At 40.7% G+C, this 24,185-nt stretch overlaps 1 protein-coding gene across 1 annotated transcript in view; it reads left to right on the top strand.

The window, feature by feature from the left end:
* Positions 1–24,185, top strand: part of SASS6 (SAS-6 centriolar assembly protein) — a 131,586-nt gene that overhangs the window by 75,843 nt on the left and 31,558 nt on the right. Inside the window, exons 5-12 of the mRNA XM_053693745.1 lie at positions 4,355–4,526; positions 4,602–4,679; positions 5,424–5,543; positions 5,682–5,873; positions 6,048–6,242; positions 6,638–6,727; positions 6,865–7,044; positions 21,508–21,589. Of these exons, the coding sequence (XP_053549720.1) occupies positions 4,355–4,526; positions 4,602–4,679; positions 5,424–5,543; positions 5,682–5,873; positions 6,048–6,242; positions 6,638–6,727; positions 6,865–7,044; positions 21,508–21,589 (1,109 nt within the window). The remainder of the gene's footprint in view (positions 1–4,354; positions 4,527–4,601; positions 4,680–5,423; positions 5,544–5,681; positions 5,874–6,047; positions 6,243–6,637; positions 6,728–6,864; positions 7,045–21,507; positions 21,590–24,185) is intronic.

Below are 24,185 nucleotides of genomic sequence, written 5' to 3'. Positions count from 1 at the left end.
GGTGGCTGACCCTGGACCATCTGTCCCAGGGAATGAGCTTCCGCAGGCCAGAGTGGGTCATTGTCACGACCGACGCCAGTCTAGTGGGCTGGGGTGCGGTCTGGGAATCCCTGAAAGCTCAGGGTCTATGGTCTCGGGAAGAGTCTCTTCTCCCGATAAACATTCTGGAACTGAGAGCGATATTCAATGCTCTCAGAGCTTGGCCTCAACTAGCAAAGGCCAAATTCTGAGTCGTCAGACATTTCATCCGGGGGAGTGGGAACTCCATCCGGAAATCTTTGCCCAAATAACTCAATTATGGGGCATTCCAGACATGGATCTGATGGCGTCTCGTCAGAACTTCAAGGTTCCTTGCTACGGGTCCAGATCCAGGGATCCCAAGGCGACTCTAGTAGATGCACTAGTAGCACCTTGGACTTTCAACCTAGCTTACGTATTCCCACCGTTTCCTCTCATTCCCAGGCTGGTAGCCAGGATCAATCAGGAGAGGGCCTCGGTGATCTTGATAGCTCCTGCGTGGCCACGCAGGACTTGGTATGCAGACCTGGTGAATATGTCATCGGCTCCACCATGGAAGCTACCTTTGAGACAGGACCTTCTTGTTCAAGGTCCATTCGAACACCCAAATCTGGTCTCCCTCCAACTGACGGCTTGGAGATTGAACGCTTGATTCTATCAAAGCGTGGGTTTTCAGATTCGGTGATAGATACTCTGGTTCAGGCCAGAAAACCTGTAACTAGAAAAATTTACCATAAAATATGGAAAAAATATATCTGTTGGTGTGAATCCAAAGGATTCCCATGGAATAAGATAAAAATTCCTAAGATTCTCTCCTTTCTTCAAGAAGGTTTGGAGAAAGGATTATCTGCAAGTTCCCTAAAGGGACAGATCTCTGCTTTATCTGTCTTACTACACAAAAGACTGGCAGCTGTGCCAGATGTTCAAGCATTTGTTCAGGCTCTGGTTAGGATCAAGCCTGTTTACAGACCTTTGACTCCTCCCTGGAGTCTAAATCTAGTTCTTTCAGTTCTTCAAGGGGTTCCGTTTGAACCCTTACATTCCATAGATATTAAGTTACTATCTTGGAAAGTTTTGTTTTTGGTTGCAATTTCTTCTGCTAGAAGAGTTTCAGAGTTATCTGCTCTGCAGTGTTCTCCTCCTTATCTGGTGTTCCATGCAGATAAGGTGGTTTTGCGTACTAAGCCTGGTTTTCTTCCTAAAGTTGTTTCTAACAAAAATATTAACCAGGAGATAGTTGTACCTTCTTTGTGTCCGAATCCAGTTTCAAAGAAGGAACGTTTGTTACACAATTTGGACGTTGTCCGTGCTCTAAAGTTCTATTTAGAGGCTACTAAAGATTTCAGACAAACATCTTCATTGTTTGTTGTTTATTCTGGTAAAATGAGAGGTCAAAAAGCGACTTCTACCTCTCTTTCCTTTTGGCTTAAAAGCATCATCCGATTGGCTTATGAGACTGCCGGACGGCAGCCTCCTGAAAGAATCACAGCTCACTCCACTAGGGCTGTGGCTTCCACATGGGCCTTCAAGAACGAGGCTTCTGTTGACCAGATATGTAAGGCAGCGACTTGGTCTTCACTGCACACTTTTGCCAAATTTTACAAATTTGATACTTTTGCTTCTTCGGAGGCTATTTTTGGGAGAAAGGTTTTGCAAGCTGTGGTGCCTTCCGTTTAGGTGACCTGATTTGCTCCCTCCCTTCATCCGTGTCCTAAAGCTTTGGTATTGGTTCCCACAAGTAAGGATGACGCCGTGGACCGGACACACCAATGTTGGAGAAAACAGAATTTATGCTTACCTGATAAATTACTTTCTCCAACGGTGTGTCCGGTCCACGGCCCGCCCTGGTTTTTTAATCAGGTCTGATGAATTATTTTCTCTAACTACAGTCACCACGGTATCATATGGTTTCTCCTATATATATTTCCTCCTGTCCGTCGGTCGAATGACTGGGGTGGGGGGAGCCTAGGAGGGATCATGTGACCAGCTTTGCTGGGACTCTGCCATTTCCTGTTGGGGAAGAGAATATCCCACAAGTAAGGATGACGCCGTGGACCGGACACACCGTTGGAGAAAGTAATTTATCAGGTAAGCATAAATTCTGTTTTCTGACATTCAAAAACAAAACAAAAACAAATCAGTTACCAATATAGCCACCTTTCTTTGCAAGGACACTCAAAAGCCTGCCATCCATGGATTCTGTCAGTGTTTTGATCTTTTCACCATCAACATTGCGTGCAGCAGCAACCACAGCCTCCCAGACACTGTTCAGAGAGGTGTACTGTTTTCCCTCCTTGTAAATCTCACATTTGATGATGGACCACAGGTTCTCAATGGGGTTCAGATCAGGTGAACAAGGAGGCCATGACATTAGATTTTCTTCTTTTATACCCTTTCTTGCCAGCCACGCTGTGGAGTACTTGGACGCGTGTGATGGAGCATTGTCCTGCATGAAAATCATGTTTTTCTTGAAGGATGCAGACTTCTTCCTGTACCACTGCTTGAAGAAGGTGTCTTCCAGAAACTGGCAGTAGGACTGGGAGTTGAGCTTGACTCCATCCTCAACCCGAAAAGGCCCCACAAGCTCATCTTTGATGATACCAGCCCAAACCAGTACTCCACCTCCACCTTGCTGGCGTCTGAGTCGGACTGGAGCTCTCTGCCCTTTACCAATCCAGCCACGGGCCCATCCATCTGGCCCATCAAGACTCATTCTCATTTCATCAGTCCATAAAACCTTAGAAAAATCAGTCTTGAGATATTTCTTGGCCCAGTCTTGACGTTTCAGCTTGTGTGTCTTGTTCAGTGGTGGTCGTCTTTCAGCCTTTCTTACCTTGGCCATGTCTCTGAGTATTGCACACCTTGTGCTTTTGGGCACTCCAGTGATGTTGCAGCTCTGAAATATGGCCAAACTGGTGGCTAGTGGCATCTTGGCAGCTGCACGCTTGACTTTTCTCAGTTCATGGGCAGTTATTTTGCGCCTTGGTTTTTCCACACGCTTCTTGCGACCCTGTTGACTATTTGAATGAAACGCTTGATTGTTCGATGATCACGCTTCAGAAGCTTTGCAATTTTAAGAGTGCTGCATCCCTCTGCAAGATATCTCACTATTTTTTACTTTTCTGAGCCTGTCAAGTCCTTCTTTTGACCCATTTTGCCAAAGGAAAGGAAGTTGCCTAATAATTATGCACACCTGATATAGGGTGTTGATGTCATTAGACCACACCCCTTCTCATTACAGAGATGCACATCACCTAATATGCTTAATTGGTAGTAGGCTTTCGAGCCTATACAGCTTGGAGTAAGACAACATGCATAAAGAGGATGATGTGGTCAAAATACTAATTTGCCTAATAATTCTGCACTCCCTGTAAAACTGCTGCCATCTAGTGCTCTTGCTAATGTATAACATTGTTATAAAGCTGCTGCCATCTAGTGCTCTTGCTAATGTATAACATTGTTATAAAGCTGCTGCCATCTAGTGCTCCTGCTAATGTATAACATTGTTATAAAACTGATGCCATCTAGTGCTCTTGCTAATGAATAACATTGTTATAAAACTGCTGCCATCTAGTGCTCTTGCTAATGAATAACATTGTTATAAAACTGCTGCCATCTAGTGCTCCTGCTAATGTATAACATTGTTATAAAATTGCTGCCATCTAGTGCTCTTGCTAATGTATAACATTGTTATAAAACTGCTGCCATCTAGTGCTCTTGCTAATGTATAACATTGTTATAAAATTGCTGCCATCTAGTGCTCTTGCTAATGTATACCATTGTTATAAAACTGCTGCCATCTAGTGTTCTTGCTAATGTATAACATTGTTATAAAGCTGCTGCCATCTAGTGCTCTTGCTAATGTATAACATTGTTATAAAGTTGCTGCCATCTAGTGCTCCTGCTAATGTATAACATTGTTATAAAACTGCTGCCATCTAGTGCTCTTGCTAATGAATAACATTGTTATAAAACTGCTGCCATCTAGTGCTCTTGCTAATGAATAACATTGTTATAAAATTGCTGCCATCTAGTGCTCTAGGTAATGTATAACATTGTTATAAAACTGCTGCCATCTAGTGCTCTTGCTAATGTATAACATTGTTATAAAACTGCTGCAGAAACGTGCACTATACTGAGGTTATCTCCCTGCTTTTCAACAAAGGATATCAGAAAACTTGATAATAGAAATAAATTGTAAAATGGCATTTTTTGTTTTTTATGCCCCTTTTGATGATTAGCAAAAGCTACCTCCTAAATGAACAAGGCCCCTCCTGGAGTGGGCTCTGTACGTCACATGACCAGAATGTAATAAAGATGATTGTTTCCCCTGTAGATTCCTCCTGCAGCTCTCTTCCTCGGCCAGTGTGATTGGTGGTTCAGCGGCCCAACTGGATGTAGTAGAGACCAATCCATTCAAGCACTTGACGCACCTCTCCTTAAGACTGTTGCCAGCAAGTGACTTGGAAATAAAAAGCTTTCTGTCCTCAACCCTGAGATGCATTAAGGTGATTAACGGCCACGTGCAGAAGTGAGTCCCGTAGTGTGTTAGATGCCCCTTCTTATAAACTGTCTGTCTGTAGGATGAAAAAAAACTGCTGCAGGAGACCCTGAAAAAAACTGAGGAAGATCTAAGGCGGCAGCTGGGCTGTGTCCAACAGGTAACAGAGCATATAGCGTATAGCACGCAACAGGTAACGGAGCGCTTAGCACGCAACAGGTAACGGAGCATATAGCGTATAGCACGCAACAGCTAACGGAGCGCTTAGCACGCAACAGGTAACGCAGAGCTTGGCACGCAACAGGTAACGGAGCGCATAGCACGCAACAGGTAACGGAGCGCATAGCACGCAACAGGTAACGGAGCGCATAGCACGCAACAGGTAACGGAGCGCATAGCACGCAACAGGTAACGGAGCGCATAGCACGCAGCAGGTAACGGAGCGCATAGCACGCAGCAGGTAACGGAGCGCATAGCACGCAGCAGGTAACGGAGCGCTTGGCACGCAGCAGGTAACGGAGCGCTTGGCACGCAGCAGGTAACGGAGCGCTTGGCACGCAGCAGGTAACGGAGCGCATAGCAGGCAACGTATAGTTTATACTGAGCGCAGTTATTGTTTACATAATGTCTGAGGCGTGTTCACAGCATGTAAAGATTTACTGATATCCTGTGTGTGCACGGTCATGCGCCTGCTGACGTCTGATTGTAATGTCTCGCACACGTACTGGTTACCTGTGTGTACAGTGTCACATGCTTACTAACATACCAAATGTAACCTTTTGCATGCCTTGTGTCCTCCCATGCATAATCTCTCTCACGTGCCTTCTGGCAGCCGTGTGTAATCTCTCTTGCGTGCCTACTGGCAGCTGTGTTCAGCATCTCTTACTAATGATTTGTTTTCCAGAGTCTGTCTGAGAAGAGTCGGGAGTTAGAGACATTAAGAAGTGAGTGGTCGCACCAGCTCACTGCCGCAAATAGTCAGCACTCTGCTGAATTAACAAGTGAGAGAGAGAAAGCCCAGCAGGTGAGGGGATCATATTAAGCGGGAGAGGGTATCTTTCTTTGGTACTTGCCTGCCAAACCTGCACTGCAATGTCTCTTCACAAGATTCTCTGTAGTGTCCCTTCTCAAGCTCTTCCTGTGATGTTCTCTTCGTTTGCAGACACAAACTCAGCTACTGCATCAGTACGAGCAGCAGATGAAGAATTCAGAAACTTCCCATCAGCAGAGTACACAGCACATGCAAAGCCGGCTTACTGAGCTGGAACACACTAACAAGGAAATGCTAGAGAGAAGATACAAAGCTGAGGCAACTATCCGAGAGCTACGAACCAAGTACCAAGGACTGGAGGAGGTAGTAATCAGTGGAGCTGTGTGAACTCTGCTCTTCCCACTCCTTCCTTGTTGCCTAAGCTGCTTTTAAAACCCCTCCTCTGTGGACCTGTCTGCAGTTCTTGTACTGCCCTTTAGCTTTCCACACCCCCTGCGCTGGTTACTGACTCACCTGATGCTTCATTCTGCTTCTTAGGAGGCTCAGCGGGCCCAGCAAGAGGTGATATCTCTGAGGAGGGAGAACTCTGCTCTGGATGCTGAATGTCATGAGAAGGAGAAGGATGTGAACCGACTGCAAATGCGGCTGGCAGTTCAGGAGCAGGAGCTGAAGGACAAGGAGCAGTTGGTGCTAAGGAGTAATGAGGCTCTCAAGGCCACCCAGGCACAAAAGGTAAGTTATAAAAGCCTGAGGGCGACTTATCAGTTGCCTCAAGCTGTGGAGTATCCATCTGCGTACACTAACACACGATGGGGTTGTATCAGCAGATGGCGTCAGTGTAAGGCACTTGAGGGTGCAGATTTGTGGCATGTGATGGATGCAGTGTGGAGTATAGTGATTTTCAGAACGATTCTGGGTGTCTGCAGGGGGTTACACCAGCGTGCAACAGTTATATCCAATATACTAGCTAGCCAGGATACGTAGATGTTGGCTGCTCACTTATGAGCTAGGAAAGGGTGTCATACATATATAATGTAGTGTAATGTAACTATACAATTGTAGAAACTGTGCCTCCCTGTCTTCCTGGATTTGTCACACAACTGTGTCTGACCCTGACTCTTTCACAGGAGCTTTTAGAAGTCAGTGCTGAGAAGAAGCAGGAGCTCATTGGGAAGCTGGAGGCAACAATAAAATCTCTCTCTGCAGAGCTACTCAAGGTGAGAACTACAGAAACAGCGAGCGTCTGGGTAACAAGCGGGTGCTTGGTGCCCAGTGATGCCAAAGGGGATGCAATGTGTGTATTATCCCTGCCATATATCTTTTAATGTGACGCTTGCTTTATTGTGTGCTGAAGGCTAACGAGATCATTAAGAAGCTACAGTTAGACGTGAAAAGCCTGATGGGAAAAGTGAAGCTGAAGAACGCAGTGACTGTACAGCAGGAAAAGTTACTGTCTGCCAAGGAGAGAAAAATAGAGGAGGAGCAACGGCTGCTGCAGGATGCCAGACACCAGCTGCAGCTCAAGGATAAGGAGGTGAGCAGGACGGGGGGGGGGGGGTTATAGACGAGACTGAGGGAGGAACAAGGGATGGGGTGGGGCAACTTATGGGAGGCTGAGCCCTGGGGAGACTTACAGGGTTTGGATCTGATTTTAAACACATTTTCTTTCCTAAGACATGGAGAGTCCACAACGTCATTCCAATTACTAGTGGGATATTCAACTCCTGGCCAGCAGGAGGAGGCAAAGAGCATCCCAGCAAAGCAGTTAAGTGTAACTTCCCTTACCCATAATCCCCAGTCATTCTCTTTGCCTCTGTCAATGGAGGTTGTGTGAAGATGGTGTCTGAAGATATTTAATCCTTTAATGAAAACTTTTCCCTGGAAGCAAGGATAATGGACTATGCTGTGTCCATGTCAATCTCTTTAGTAAGAGTAATGGTGGCTTTTAGCAGTTAGAAGGCGGCGAGGTTGTCTCTGCTTAAATTCTAACATTATTGCTACCCCTATTATAGAAAGCCAGGATTGGTTACTCTGTAATTTCTTTTTCTACAGGTCCCTGTCAGGGTTGGTGGACCTGTCAAACCTAGGATTATATGTCTACCCACAGTTGAGTTCAAGGGTCCCTGTAAGAAGTCCGTAACTCTGACAGACCAGGAGCTAGAATAGAAGAAAGAAGACTTCTTATTGTGAGTCTCAGTTCCCTGCCCTCATGGCTTGTTGTCAGAAATGGCTTCTGAGGGTAAGTGACTTGTTCATAATTTCTCTGTGTGGGTAGACATTGAGGGGACTTTTCCAAGTGAAACGCTAAAGGCTGTAGAATCCCTTAATGGCGGCAGCTTGCCGGTTGCTTATGGGTAATTATGGGTCTACAGTAATCCTTTTAATTAGGATTTTGATAGGATCTTATTATGGTTGCCCTTTTATACCGAAGGGTTAATTTACACGGATCGCAGTACGGGTTCATGGTTACTCAGGGACCTCTCACTCTGTTTTACCTGATTGTACCCAAAGTGGGTTAATTTTATATATATATATATATATATATATATATATATATATATATATATATATATATATATATATATATATATATATATATATATATATATATATATATATATATATATATATATATATATATATATATATATATATATATAATCGGACCATGAGTGTAAACAATGAAGTTTAAATCTGTAACAAATGTCAGCAATTTTAGACTGTTGTCAGACTCCCTTTTTTAAGGCATATGGCATGTAGGAGTTTTTGTGTGTAGGGTTTTTTTTTTTTGTTTTTTTTGTTTTCCAAAATATTTTTATTGAGAGATGTAGTTGCAGTTACAAACCTATTCAAAATGTTACATCATTGGCGCAGTAAAAACCTGTAATAACATCAAACTAGAAGAGAAGAGTAAAATAAAGTTCAAAATCGTAACATAAACAAGCAGCTCCAAATTGCATTAAAGATATAACGCAGTGAGGATATTTTGTTATTCATTAAATTCTCTACATACTATAGTAAAGTAGGGGCATGTCAAGGGGGGGGGGAGTAGAGGAGAAAATCTGAGTTAGGACTCACTCATGTCAAAATGATCAGGTATGATTTCTGATGGAAGCTAAATAATAACAAATGAAAGAGATTGATAGGTAATCCTCCAGTCTTTTAGTAAGAACAAAATGATATCTCTAATAATAGCATGGAAGAGACAATATCTCCCCACATGGCGAGGATTGGGGGGAGACTGTCTGTTTCCTTTGTTGTGGGATCAGGCATTTGGAATATTAACCATTATAAATAACAGCTGGAGTCGTAGTTTGCAGTTGACTTTCGTGAATTTGTTAAATAAAATAAATATCGGGTCTTTAGGTAATCTAATCCCTATGACTTTTTTAATTTCTGTAATTAACTGGGTCCAGAAAGGAGCTATGCAGGGGCAGTCCCACCAAATATGCAGGAAGGTGCCGGGGTTACCGCAAGCTCTACAGCAATCTAGAGATGAGTTTTTAAAAATGGTGGCTAATCTTGACGGGGTAAGATACCACCTACATAGTAGTTTGACTTTCATCTCCATAACTTGCAGAGAGGATACAGATTTTGAAATATTCGAGGCCAGTCCTTTGAAGGGTTGGGATCTGTAGCTTGGATTTCCATTTACATGTGTAAGAAGGTAAATTTCTTGAGTGATAGGATAATAGTAATTTGTATGATAGTGACAAAGATCTCATCATAAGGGAGTTGGAGTAACATGTTTCATAGGCTGTGAGGGGTCTGAGTATGTTCTTGTCAGTATGAGTGTCCATGAAGTTGCCTCTGAACCATTGGCCGAATATCCCTGTATGTAATTTATGTAGGTCTTTTTACCAGACAACAAAACATTGTAGCAAGGAGCCATAGATGTTAGAGTAAGGGTATGTATTGACTTTGGTGTATTAGGAATCGGTAGGTTTGGATTGAAAAAAAGTGGAATCAGCGGTGATGGATTTGTGGAAATTGTAGGGATTTTTGCTAGGTATTTGTCCCAAATTTTATGTGTCAGTTGTAAATTTTGAAGGGTGAAGGTCAAATCGCCTCTGTTGGGTGGCTAACCAATAGTAACTACCCAGTTGGGTTGCTCCTGCTAAGGAATGTTCTAGAGTAACCCATTCCTTTTGTGTTGAATTTTTACACCAGTCCATAATCTGCGTTAGGAAGACAATATTATGTTTATAGGGGACCCCCAAGCCACCATTCTCTTTAGTGCCGTATATGGTGGTTTTAGCTATTATTTGTCTTTTATTCTTCCAGATAGAAGTATTTAAAGGGACACTGAACCCAAATTTTTTCTTTCGTGATTCAGATAGAGCATGACATTTTAAGCAACTTTCTAATTTACTCCTATTATCAAATGTTGTTCATTCTCTTGGTATCTGTATTTGAAATGCAAGAATTCAAGTTTAGATTCCGGCCCATTTTTGGTGAACAACCTGGGTTGTCCTTGCTGATTGGATATATTCATCCACCAATAAAAAAAGTGCTGCCCAGTGTCTGAACCAAATAAAAAAGCTTAGATGCTTTCTTTTTCAATAAAGATAGCAAGAGAACAAAGAAAATTGATAATAGGAGTAAATTAGAAAGTTGCTTAAAATTGTTGCTCTATCTGAATCACGAAACAAAAAAATTGGGTTCAGTGTCCCTTTAATTAGATTTTGTAAGGAGAATATGTAGGAGTCTGCTATGGATATCGGATGTGTTAAGAATATGTAAAGAATCTTGGGCAAAATGGATATTTTAAGGGCGTTAATCCTCCCTAACCATGATATGTTTTATTTTGCCAAGAACGTAGTTCTTGTATGTTTTTGATTAGTGTATCATAATTGGAGTAAAGTAGGATTTGTGGGTCAGTGGATAAATGTACAAGGTTATCATTTTGCCTAATTCTGGAGGTTAAGACCTCCATAGCCAAAACGAATAAGAGGTGAGAGTGGGCATCCTTGACGGGTGCCATTAAGGATAGTGAAGGGGGAAGATAGTGTCATTTAAAGCAATTTTGGCACTGGCGTTGTTATAGAGGGCAAATATCTTGTTAAAAAATAACAGGGAATCTGAATTTTAGTAGTGTTTAGCCCTTCAAAAGCTTTTCTTTCATGTAATTGGCAAGAGTCCATGAGCTAGTGATGTATGGGATATACAATCCTACCAGGAGGGGCAAAGTTTCCCAAACCTCAAAATGCCTATAAATACACCCCTCACCACACCCACAATTATTTTTTAGAAACTTTGCCTCCTATGGAGGTGGTGAAGTAAGTTTGTGCTAAGATTTCTACGTTGATATGCGCTTCTCAGCATTTTGAAGCCCGATTCCTCTTAGAGTACAGTGAATATCAGAGGGATGTGAAGGGAGTATCACCTATTGAATGCAATGGTTTTCCTCACGGGGATCTATTTCATAGGTTCTCTGTTATCGGTTGTAGAGATTCATCTTGTACCTCCCTTTTCAGATCGACGATATACTCCATATATTCCATTACCTCTACTGATAACTGTTTCAGTACTGGTTTGGCTATCTGCTATATGTGGATGGTTGTCTTTTGGTAAGTATGTTTTCATTACTTAAAGGGACACTCAGGTTAAATTAAATTTTCATGATTCAGATACAGCATGTAATTTTAAACAACTTTCCAATTTACTTCCATTAAAAAAAATGTGCACAGTCTTTTATAGTTACAATTTTTGAGTCACCAGATCCTACTGAGCATGTGCAAGAATTCAGACTATACGTATATGCATTTGTGATTGGCTGATTGCCATCACATGGTACAAGGGGAGTGGAAATATACATAACTTTGAAATGTGTTATAAAAAAATCGACTACTCATTTGAAGTTCAGACTAAGTGCAATTGCATTGTCTTGTTATCTTGCATTTGTTGATTATGCAAATCTAATGTGTTGACTGGTCCTTTAAGACACACTCTCAGCTATGGTTTGGCACTTTATGTATTTATATAAAGTTCTAAATATATATATATTGTACTTATATTTGCCATGATTCAGGTTTTCAGTATATTTCCTTTTGCAGACTGTCAGTTTCATATCTGGGAAATTCATTTTTTAGAAATATGTATTTCTTACCTGGGGTTTAGTCTCTATTTTTTTTTTTTTTTTTTCTTTTTTCAATTGATAGTTTGTTTTTTTAAATTCGCGGGCAGAATTAGGCTCGCGAGGGCGCAAAATGCCAAAGTTTTTGGGGCAAAGTTACGTTCGTTGACGCAAATTCGTCATTTCCGTGTCTTAGTTGACGCCGAGTCTTTCACAAGGTTGCGTCATCTGTGATGCGAGTGTGTCATTTCCGGACGTTATTGGCGCCAAAAAATATTTTTCTGTTTGTGTGCGTCATACTTGACGCAGAATATTTTCATTATTTAAGACCCCATTTCTATATGCCTCTTGCCTTTTTCTCTATCAGAGAGCTATGCTATCTGTATTTTTTCCCATTCCTGAAACTGCCTTATAAGGAAATTGATAATTTTGCTTTAAGTTGTTGTTTTTTCTCTTACATTTGCAAGATGTCTCAATCTGATCCTGTCTCAGAAATCGCTGTTGAAATCCTGCTGCCTGATAACAGTTCTACCAAAGCTAAGTGCATTTGTTGTAAACTTGTGGAGTTTATTTCTCCAGCTGTGGTTTGTAATAGTTGTCATGATAAACTTTTACATGCAGAGAATGTATCCATCAGTAGTAGTTCATTACCTGTTGCTGTTCCCTCAACATCTAATGCACAAGATATACCTGTAAATTTAAAATAATTTATTTCTGATTCTATTCAGAAGGCTTTGTCAGCCATCCCACCTTCTAATAAACATAAAAGGTCTTTTAAAACTTCTCATAAAGTTGATGAAATTTCAAATGTCCGGCAACATGCTGAATTAGCCTGCTCTGATGAGGATTTATCTGGTTTAGAAGATCCTACCTCAGATATTGACACTGACAAATCTTCTTATTTATTTAAACAGGAGTATACTCGTTCTTTGTTAAAAGAATTGTTGATTACATTGGATATGGAGGAAACTAGTCCTCTTGATATTTAAACTAGTAAACGTTTAAATTCTGTTTATAAACCTCCTGTGGTTACTCCAGAGGTTTTTTCCAGTTCCTGATGCTATTTCTGATATGATTTCTAAGGAATGGAATAGGCTTGGTACGTCTCTTATTCCCTCTTCAAGGTTTAAAAAATTGTATCCTTTGCCAGCAGTTATTTTGGAGTTTTGGGGAAAGATCCCCAAAGTTGATGGGGCTATCTCTACTCTTGCTAAACGTACTACTATTCCTACAGAAGATGGTACTTCTTTTAAAGATCCTTCAGATAGGAAACTTGAATCTTATCTAAGGAAAGCCTATTTATATTCAGGTCATCTTCTCAGACCTGCAATTTCTTTGGCTGATGTTGCAGCTGCTTCAACTTTTTGGTTGGGGACTTTAGTGCAACAAGTATTTGATCCTGAATTGTCTAGCATTGTTCAACTTGATTCAACATGCTAATAATTTTTATTTGTGATGCCATTTTTGATATCCTCAAAATTGATGTTAAATCTATGTCTTTAGCTATTTTAGCTAGAAGAGCTTTGTGGCTTAAATCTTAGAATGCTGACATGACTTCTAAATCCAGATTGCTATCTCTTTCTTTCCAAGGTAGTAATTTATTTGGTTCTTGGTTGGATTCAATCATTTCAACTGTCACTGGGGGAAGGGAGTTTTTTGCCTCAGGATAAAAGACCTAAGGGTAAATCTAAAGCTTTTAACCGTTTTCGTTCCTTTCGACAAAATAAGGAACAGAAACCTAATCCTTCCCCCAAGGTATCTGTTTCCAATTGGAAGCCTTCCTCCAATTGGAATAAATCCAAGCCATTTAAGATATCAAAGCCAGCCCCCAAGTCCGCATGAAGGTGCGGCCCTCATTCCAGCTCAGCTGGTAGGGGGCAGATTAAATCCACTGATTTTGAACCGAATTGGTCCAAACATCTTTGAAAAACCTTAGAGTATTGTCTCTCAGGGGTACAGAATAGGATTCAGAGTAAGACCGCCTGTGAGAAGATTTTTTTTTCTCACAAATTCCAGCAAACCCAGTAAAGGCTCAGGATTTCCTGAAGTGTGTTTCAGACCTGTAGTTATCAGGGGTAATCATGCCAGTTCCGTTTCAGGAACAGGGTCTGGGGTTTTATTCAAATCTATTCATTGTCCCAAAGAAAGAAAATTCATTCAGGCCAGTTCTGGATCTAAAAAATTTGAATCGTTCTCTAAGAGTACCAACTTTCAAAATGGTGACTATAAGGACTATTCTGCCTTTTATTCAGCAAGGGCATTTATATATCCACAATATACTTACAGGATGCATATCTTCATCTTCATATTCTGATTCATCCAGATCATTTTCAGTTTCTGAGATTCTCTTTTCTAGACAAGCATTGCCAATTTGTTGCTCTTCCTTTTGGCCTAGCGACAGCTCCAAGAATCTTTTCAAAGGTTCTCGTGCCCTACTCTCTGTAATCAGAGAACGGGGTATTGTGGTGTTTCCTTATTTGGACGATATCTTGGTACTAGCTCAGTCTTTACATTCTGCAGACTCACACAAATCAACTAGTGTTGTTTCTTCAAAGACATGGTTGGAGGATCAATTTACCAAAAAGTTCCTTGATTCCTCAGACAAGGGTCACCTTTTTAGGTTTCCAGATAGATTCAGTGTCCATGACTCTGTCTCTAACAGACAAGAGACGAATGAAATTAGTTTCAGCTTGTCGGAACCTTCAGTAGCTATGTGCGTGGAAGTTTTAGGTCTCATGACTGCAGCATCGGACGCGATCCCCGTTGCTCGTTTTCATACGAGACCTCTACAGCTTTGTATGCTGAATCAATGGTGCAGGGATTATACAAGGATATCACAATTAATATCCTTAAATCCCAATGTTCGACTATCTCTGACTTGGTGGTTAGGTCACCATCGTATAGTTCTAGGGGCCTCTTTGGTTCGTCCAACCTGGACTGTGATCACAACAGATGCAAGTCTTTCAGGTTGGGGAGCTGTTTGTGGATCTCTGACAGCACAAGGGGTTTGGAAATCTCAAGAGGCGAGATTACCAATCAATATTTTTGAACTCTGTGCAATTTTCAGGGCTCTTCAGGCTTGGCCTCTGTTGAAGAGAGAACCGTTAATTTGCTTTCAGACAGACAATATCACAGCTGTGGCATATGTCAATCATCAGGGTGGGACTCAGTCCCCTAGCTATGAAAGAAGTATCTTGAATACTTTCTTAGGCGGAATCCAGCTCTTGTCTAATTTCTGCGGTACATATCCCAGGTGTAGACAATTGGGAAGCGGATTATCTCAGCCGTCAGACTTTACATCCGGGGGAGTGGTCCCTCCATCCAGATGTGTTTTCTCAGATTGTTCAGATGTGGGGGCTTCCAGAAATAGATCTGATGGCTTCTCATCTAAACAAACTTCCCAGGTACCTGTCTAGGTCCAGGGATCTTCAGGCGGAAGCAGTGGATGCATTGACGCTTCCTTGGTGTTACCAAGCTGCTTAGATTTTCCCGCCTCTAGTTCTTCTTCCAAGAGTGATCTCCAAAATCATCATGGAACAGTCGTTTGTATTGCTGATAGCTCCTGCATGGCCTCACAGGTTTTGGTATGCAGATCTTTGTTCGGATGTCCAGTTGCCAACCTTGGCCTCTTCCATTAAGGCCAGACCTTCTGTCTCAGTCTGTTTTTCCATCAGGTTCTCAAATCATTAAATTTGAAGGTATGGAAATTGAACGCCTAGTGCTTAGTCATAGAGGTTTTTCTGACTCAGTGATTAATACTATGTTACAGGCTCGTAAATCTGTTTCTAGAAAGATTTATTATCGAGTTTGGAAGACTTATATTTCATGGTGTTCTCATAAATTCTCTTGGCATTCTTTCAGAATTCCTAGAATTTTACAGTTTCTTCAGGATGGTTTGGATAAGGGTATGTCTGCAAGTTCTTTGAAGGGACAAATCTCTGCTCTTTCTGTCTTATTTCGCAGAAAGATTGCTAAACTTCCTGATATTCACTGTTTTGTACAGGCTTTGGTTCATATCAAGCCTGTCATTAAATCAATCTCTCCTCCTTGGAGTCTTAATTTGGTTTTGAAGGCTTTACAGGCTCTTCCATTTGAGCCTATGCATTATTTGGTCATTTAACTACTTTCTTGTAAAGTGTTGTTCCTTTTGGCCATCTCTTCTGGTACTCTTTCTTGTGAATCTCCTTTTCTGATTTTTCACCAGGATAAGGCGGTTTTGCAGACTTCATTTAAATTCTTACCTAAGGTTGTGAATTCTAACAACATTAATAGAGAAATTGTTGTCCCTTCCTTGTGTCCTAATCCTTACATTCTTTGGATGTGGTAAGAGCTTTGAATATTATGTTGAAGCTACTAAAGATTTCAGGAAGACTTCTAGTCTATTTGTGGTCTTTTCTGGTTCTAGGAAAGGTCAGAAGGCTTCTGCCGTTTCCTTGGCATCGTGGTTAAATTTTTTGATTCATCAAGCTTATTTGGAGTCGGGTCAAGCCCCGCCTCAGAGAATTACAGCTCATTCTACTAGATCAGTCTCAACTTTGTTGGCTTATAAGAATGAAGCTTCAGTTGATCAGATTTGCAAAGCAGCAACCTGGTCTTCTTTGCATTTATTTACTAAATTCTACCGTTTTGATGTATTTGCTCCTTCAGAAGCAGTTTTTGGTAGAATAGTTCTTTAGGCAGCTGTTTCAGTTTGATTCTTCTGCTTATGTTTGAAGTTTTTTCATTTCATGAGAATTAACTTATATTTTGGGTTGTGGATTTTTTTCAGCGAAAAATGCTGTTTTTATTTTATCCCTCCCTCTAGTGACTCTTGCGTGGAGTTCCAAATCTTGGGTATTGCTATCCCATATGTAACCAGCTCATGGACTCTTGCCAATTACATGAAAGAAAACATAATTTATGTAAGAATTTACCTGATAAATTAATTTTTCATATTGGAAAGAGTCCATTAGGCCCACCCTTTTTATGGTGGTTATGATTTTTTTTTTGTGTAAAGCACAATTATTTCCAAATTCCTTTGTTGATGCTTTTTACTCCTTTCTTTATCACCCCACTACTTGGCTATGCGTTAAACTGAATTGTGGGTGTGGTGAGGGGTGTATTTATAGGCATTTTGAGGTTTGGGAAACTTTGCCCCTCCTGGTAGGATTGTATATCCCATACGTCACTAGCTCATGGACTCTTGCCAATATGAAGAAATGAATTTATCAGGTAAGTTCTTACATAAATTATGTTTTTCTGCATCCATGGGTGCTATTATTGAGGGAATTTGGTGTAGAGAGGAATATTGAAGTAGATTAAGAATTTTGGTGGTATTATCACTTGCTTCACGGCCTGGAGTAAATGCAGCTTGGTTTATATGAATGAAGGAGGGGAGAATCTTATTCAGTCTGGCAGTCAGTATTTTAGCGTAGATCTTAACATCTACATTTATTATAGAGATGGGTCTAAAATTTGCTGGACAATCTGGGGTTTTCCCTGGTTTGGGCAGAATTGAGACATGCGCTTCCAGCGTGAGCGTTGGGAAGGAATTGGTAGAAGTATGATTTTACATATGTAGTAAATGTGGTAAGAGTGGGCAGAAAGTTTTGGTAGTATCTCACTAAAAAGCCATCAGGGTCCGGGCATTTCCCCTTATTGATTTATTTAATGGTAGAGGTGATTTCTGTAGGGGTGGAAATAGTGGCAACGGTGTTAGTTTAAGCAAATATCAACCCCTTCATAATATAGTATGCTGAAATAATAGTAGATATATAATCTATTCAGTATTCATTATATACCAGTTAGTATCACTGGTGAAGTGTAGGAGAAGGGGGGTGCTGACTGTCTGATAGATATATAGGTACAAAAAAAGAGAGAGAAGTTTGACAGTACCCAGCACTCACAAAACACTATATAGTAACAGTATGCATTGAAAACCGGATTGTGTCAAGAACTGGTTATTAAAACGTAACTTTTACTAATGATAGAATAAAAAATGTGGTAAATAGTACCAAATGTATAACATAAATATGTGAGACATACATTTAAAACTTAGATTAAGAAACAGATCAGGACTGTGTGTGTGAGACTTCAAAAACAGAATTACTTCCCTGGGTAATAGTTCAAATACACCGTAACCCTCAGGGCTCAGAGAATACACAGAATGCTCTAAAGCTAATCTAAAAAGGGGATTGACCCCAACATTATTACCTAATCTGAGCAATACTGGTATCTAGAGCAGGAGGGGAAACGGTTTATAAATGACTGATTAAGGAAGGCAATTGCCACATCAATATGAGCTTAGAGAGGTCCCAGGTAAACACAAATTAGCAAGTCTCATGCACACAGACAAGGCCTGATGTACATTTCGCCGCTAGCACGGCTTTCTCAGAGGCCTGAGGGTTACGGTGTATTTGAACTATTACCCAGGGAAGTAATTCTGTTTTTGAAGTCTCACACCCACAGTCCTGATCTGTTTCTTAATCTAAGTTTTAAATGTATGTCTCACATATTTATGTTATACATTTGGTACTATTTACCACCCTTTTTATTCTATCATTAGTAAAAGTTACGTTTTAATAACCAGTTCTTGACACAATCCGGTTTTCAATGCATACTGTTACTATATAGTGTTTTGTGAGTGCTGGGTACTGTCAAACTTCTCTCTTTTTTTGTACCTAGATTTCTGTAGGGGATATTGGTGATTTTAAGTCCACTATTTTTGTTTCAGTGAGTCTTAGTAAATTACAAGTGTTTAAATATTCTAAAAGATTAAGGTTATTCGACTCCCCGTTTTCCAGTGAGTTGATGTTGTACATCTTGGGATAATATTCATGGAATTGTTTTAGAATGTCTGGTGTAGTTTTAACTGTAGTGTTGTCTGTTTTTTTTTTGATCTCATGGATATATGCTTTAAGTCTTTGAAGTTTTTTTTTTGTTTTTTTTAAACTGCGTAGTTAAAATGGCGCTTCCTACCCTTCCGTAATCCTTCCGTTTTCTCGGCTTATCTACAGTAATTGGGGCACAGTGGGTTTAAGAGACAGATCACTTAATGTGTAAAGTTTGCCGTCTTTTTCATAATCCTTAAGATTGGGATTACAGACTGTTTTTGCCTACCAATATCTCTTCATACTATTTCAAAGCATATGGAGAATTATGGTTTTACTGTAGGGTAGGTTACAGCACATATTTAAATGCCCTGTTATTGTCATCTCTTAGGCTGGGACGATACACAGGTGTCTGGCAGATCTAAACAATATGTGATTATCAGAAAAAAGGAAAAGATTTTGATCTATTTTGGGTCTGCAATGTCTCTAAATGGCATTTTGAAGTTGAGGTATTTTTCCTGAACAAGGATAGGGGTAATACTGTATCCATGTTATCCTCTTAAGTAAGAGTTGTGGTATCTGTTATTTGTTGGGGTTCAGCAAGGTCGCCCTTGTTTCTCCTCCAAATATTCTATCCCCCGTGTTGAAAACCAGGATTAGTTTTACTGCTTTTCATTTTTCTCTTGGTTCCTGTTTGAAATCATATGGGTTTGTCGGCCAGAGAGGCTGTGCCTATTCCACAAGCTGAGACTCCAGATCTAGGTGCTTAGTTTCTTTCGGATTAAAGGCTCTGGCTCTTCAAGTATTAATCTTCCTTTTAGGATAATGGAGTCTGGTAATTTTATTTTAAATCCTTTTCATTTTTGGGATTTTATGTGAGGATATATTCAGAGCTCTGATGTGTATTGAGAATTTAGTTTCCATACTCTCCATTTTGTAGCTCGGTCTTCTGACCTATACTCTACCCTAGCCGGGTTGTCTGCAAATTGCAGTGGCACTTCTTGGACGCAATGTAATTGGTCTAATGTTGGCTTTCATGGAATGTATCCTCTCTGATTTCCTCTCGGAGGATAGTCCTATTCTTCCTGACGAGAGCCTCTGTTCTGGGGGCTCTCTCAGGACCTTCTGTCTCAGGGCTCGTGTCTCTTGAGGCCTTTCTGGGGGTTTGTGTTTAGAGTGTCGGCCGTTCTGGCTAGAGAGCAATTGGGGTTCCTTAATAGCTCTAGGAATCTGGATTCAAGCAGAACCTGTCCTTCCTATCACTATCCTAGAGTGAGAGGATCTTCAATGTTCTGAGATTTTTGGCCCTCTTTCTTTGTTGGATCTGGTTTCTCAGATTGCAATCTGATATTTCTCTTCGGTGATGTATATCAACCACTAGGGAGGAACACAAAGTTCCTTAGCTGTGATAGTGGACTTGTGTTCTTTAATGGGCGGAGTTTCTCAATTGCCATGTTTCTGGCTAGTAAGACGGTAACTAATTTTTTTTTTCCCTTTTAAGATGTGATTGCAGGATCTGATTTGCAGACCTGGTGAAGATGTCGTCTCCTCCACCTTGTAGGTTACTTCTGAGGAAGGACCTTTTTAATCAGGGTCCTTTCCTCCATCCAAGTCTGGATTCTCTGAAGCTGACTGCTTGGAGATTGAATGCCTAGTTCTGTCTAGACGTGTTTTTTGTTGTGTTTTTTTTTTTTTTGTCTGAAGCAGTCATTGATACTATGCTTCAGGTTTGTAAACCTGTTGCTCGCAGGATTTACCATAGGGTAGATTCCCCAAATGTTATCTTTTCTTCAGGGTGGCCTGGAGAAAGGTTTGTCAGTTAGTACTCTGAAGGGTCAGATTTCTGCACTGTCTATTCTTTTGCACAAACGTCTGGCAGATTTACCAGATGTTCAAGCTTTTGTTCAGGCCCTGGTCAGATTCAGGCCTGTGTTTAAACCTATTGCTCCTCCTAGTTCTTAGGGTTTTGCAGCAGGCTCCATTTGAGCCGATGCATGTTGTTTATAAAGTTGTTCTCTTGGAAGGTTTTGTTTCTTCTTTCTATTTCTTCCGCTCGCAGAGTTTCTGAGCTTTCTGCTCTGCAATGTGATTCCTGTATCTTATTTTTCTTGCTGATAAGGCTTTCCTTCTTACTAAATTGGGATTTCTCCCTAGGTTGGTGTTGGATCGAAACTTTAATCAGGAAATTGTTGTTCCTCCTTTTTGTCTCATAAGGAACGTCTTTTGCATATCTTGGATGTTGTGCGAGCTCTAAAATTTTACCTTCAAGCTACTAAAGATTTTCGGCAATCTTCTGCCCTGTTTATTTTCTCTGGAAAGCGTAAGGGTCAGAAGGCCTCTTCTACTTCTCTTTCCCTCTGGTTAAGAAGTATGATTCGTTTTGCTTATGGGACTGCTGGACAGCAGCCTCCTGAGAGAATTACGGCTCATTCCACTAGGGCTGTCTCCTCTTGGGCTTTCAGACATGAAGCTTCTATGGAACAGATTTGCAAGTTGGCAACATGGTCCTCTTCGCATACTTTTTCCAAATTCTACAAAATTGATACTTTTACCTCGTCTGAGGCTTCTTTTGGGAGAAGGGTTCTTCAAGCGGTGGTGCCTTCTGTTTAGGTCCTTCTGCCTTTTTTCTCCCTCCCTGTTCATTCCGTGTCCTCTAGCTTGGGTATTGCTTCCCACTAGTAATTGGAATGATGTTGTAGACTCTCCGTGTCTTAGGAAAGAAAACCTTTATGCTTACCTGATATATTTATTTCCGGACATGGAGAGTCCACGACCCTGCACTACTTCTTCTTTTTTTTTTTTTTTTTTTATTTTAAATCTGCAGTTTTTTTATTAAACCTCCAGGCACCTTTTCACCCTTGTTTTTCTGGGGATTATGGGTAAGAGAAGTTGCACTTAACAGCTTTGCTGGGGTGCTCTTTGCCTCCTCCTCCTGCTGGCCAGGAGTTAAATATCTCACTAGTAATTGGAATGACGTTGTGGACTCTCCATGTCCGGAAGGAAATTTATCAGATAAGCATTTAGTTTTTATAGACCGTCTGGTAACAAATGAGTAGCAGTTTGTAGAAAGTTCCAGAGCTTTAAGTGTTTCTCATGCTGAAGGTGTTTTCAGGTCGGCGAGCTGCAGGACCAGTTACAACAAACGGAGAGGAAACTAGAGGAGACCAAAGAGCTGCTGCAAACCAATGAGAACGGTGCGTAGTAATAATGTGACCATAGTGACGCAAGCGCAGACTTGTTGTGTCAGTGTGGCTTGTGCTAGGGTGGGTTATAGTAACCTTGTTCTTCAACTGGACAACTCTTTATGCTGTGAAATCCCAGAGTTACACGTTTTATTTAGAACCCAGAATAAAACCTGTCTGACACATTTTAATGTTCGCCTCATATTACAACGTGCATATGGCCTTATATACAGACCAGTAATAGACCCACAGGTGTGTACTGTTGCAGAATACACGTTGGAACCTGTCTGACAATACACATTTATTCTCTTCATATTACAACGTGTATGTGGCCTTATATACAGACCAGTAATAGACCCACAGGTGCGTAGTGTTGCAGAATACACGTTGGAACCTGTCTGACAATACACATTTATTCTCTTCATATTACAACGTGCATATGGCCTTATATACAGACCAGTAATAGACCCACAGGTGCGTAGTGTTGCAGAATACGCAATGAAACCTGTCTGACACATTTATTCGCTTCATATTACAACGTGCATGTGGCTGTATATACAGACCAGTAATAGACTCACAGGTGCGTAGTGTTGCAGAATACACAATGAAACCTGTCTGACAATACACATTTATTCTCTTCATATTTCAACGTGTATGTGGCCTTATATACAGACCAATAATAGACCCACAGGTGCGTAGTGTTGCAGAATACACAATGAAACCTGTCTGACAATACACATTTATTCTCTTCATATTTCAACGTGTATGTGGCCTTATATACAGACCAATAATAGACCCACAGGTGCGTAGTGTTGCAGAATACACAATGAAACCTGTCTGACAATACACTTTTAATATCCTCATATTACAACTTGCATGTGGCCTTATATACAGACCAGTAATAGACCCACAGGTGCGTACTGTTGAAGAATACACAATAGAACCTGTCTGACAATACACATTTATTCTCTTCATATTACAACGTGCATATGGCCTTATATACAGACCAGTAATAGACCCACAGGTGCGTAGTGTTGCAGAATACACAATGAAACCTGTCTGACAATACACATTTATTCTCTTCATATTACAACGTGCATGTGGCCTTATATACAGACCAGTAATAGACCCACAGGTGCGTAGTGTTGCAGAATACACAATGAAACCTGTCTGACAATACACATTTATTCTCTTCATATTACAACGTGCATGTGGCCTTATATACAGACCAGTAATAGACCCACAGGTGCGTACTGTTGCAGAATACACAATGAAACCTGTCTGACAATACACATTTATTCTCTTCATATTACAACGTGCTTGTGGCCTTATATACAGACCAGTAATAGACTCACAGGTGCATACTGTTGCAGAATACGCAATGAAACCTGTCTGACACATTTATTCGCTTCATATTACAACGTGTATGTGGCCTTATATACAGACCAGTAATAGACTCACAGGTGCGTAGTGTTGCAGAATACACAATAAAACCTGCCTGACAATACACATTTATTCTCTTCATATTACAACGTGCTTGTGGCCTTATATACAGACCAGTAATAGACTCACAGGTGCATAGTGTTGCAGAATACACAATAAAACCTGCCTGACAATACACATTTATTCTCTTCATATTACAACGTGCATGTGGCCTTATATACAGACCAGTAATAGACCCACAGGTGCGTACTGTTGCAGAATACACAATGAAACCTGCCTGACAATACACATTTATTCTCTTCATATTACAACGTGCATGTGGCCTTATATACAGACCAGTAATAGACCCACAGGTGCGTACTGCTGCAGAATACACAATGTAATATGAAGCGAATAAATGTGGATTGTCAGACAGGTTTCATTGTGTATTCTGCAGCAGTACGCACCTGTGGGTCTATTACTGGTCTGTATATACAGCCACATGCACGTTGTAATATGAAGAGAATAAATGTGTATTGTCAGACAGGTTTCATTGTGTATTCTGCAACAGTACGCACCTGTGGGTCTATTACTGGTCTGTATATAAGGCCACATGCACGTTGTAATATGAAGCGAATAAATGTGTATTGTCAGACAGGTTTCATTGTGTATTCTGCAACAGTACGCACCTGTGGGTCTATTACTGGTCTGTATATAAGGCCACATGCACGTTGTAATATGAAGAGAATAAATGTGTATTGTCAGACAGGTTCCAACGTGTATGTGGCCTTATATACAGACCAGTAATTGACCCACAGGTGTGTAGTGTTGCAGAATACACAATGAAACCTGTCTGGCAATACACATTTAATATCCTCATATTACGTGTATGTAGCCTTATATACAGACCAGTAATAGACTCACAGGTGCGTAGTGTTGCAGAATTCACAATGGAACCTGTCTGACAATACACATTTATTCTCTTCATATTACAACGTGCATGTGGCTGTATATACAGACCAGTAATAGACCCACAGGTGCGTACTGCTGCAGAATACACAATGTAATATGAAGCGAATAAATGTGTCAGACAGGTTTCATTGTGTATTCTGCAACAGTACGCACCTGTGGGTCTATTACTGGTCTGTATATAAGGCCACATGCACGTTGTAATATGAAGAGAATA

The sequence above is a fragment of the Bombina bombina genome, chromosome 10 (assembly GCF_027579735.1).
Source record: "Bombina bombina isolate aBomBom1 chromosome 10, aBomBom1.pri, whole genome shotgun sequence".
Taxonomy (NCBI): domain Eukaryota; kingdom Metazoa; phylum Chordata; class Amphibia; order Anura; family Bombinatoridae; genus Bombina; species Bombina bombina.
The sequence above is the reverse complement of the archived record's forward strand: the minus strand, read 5'-3'. Positions and strand labels throughout refer to the sequence as shown.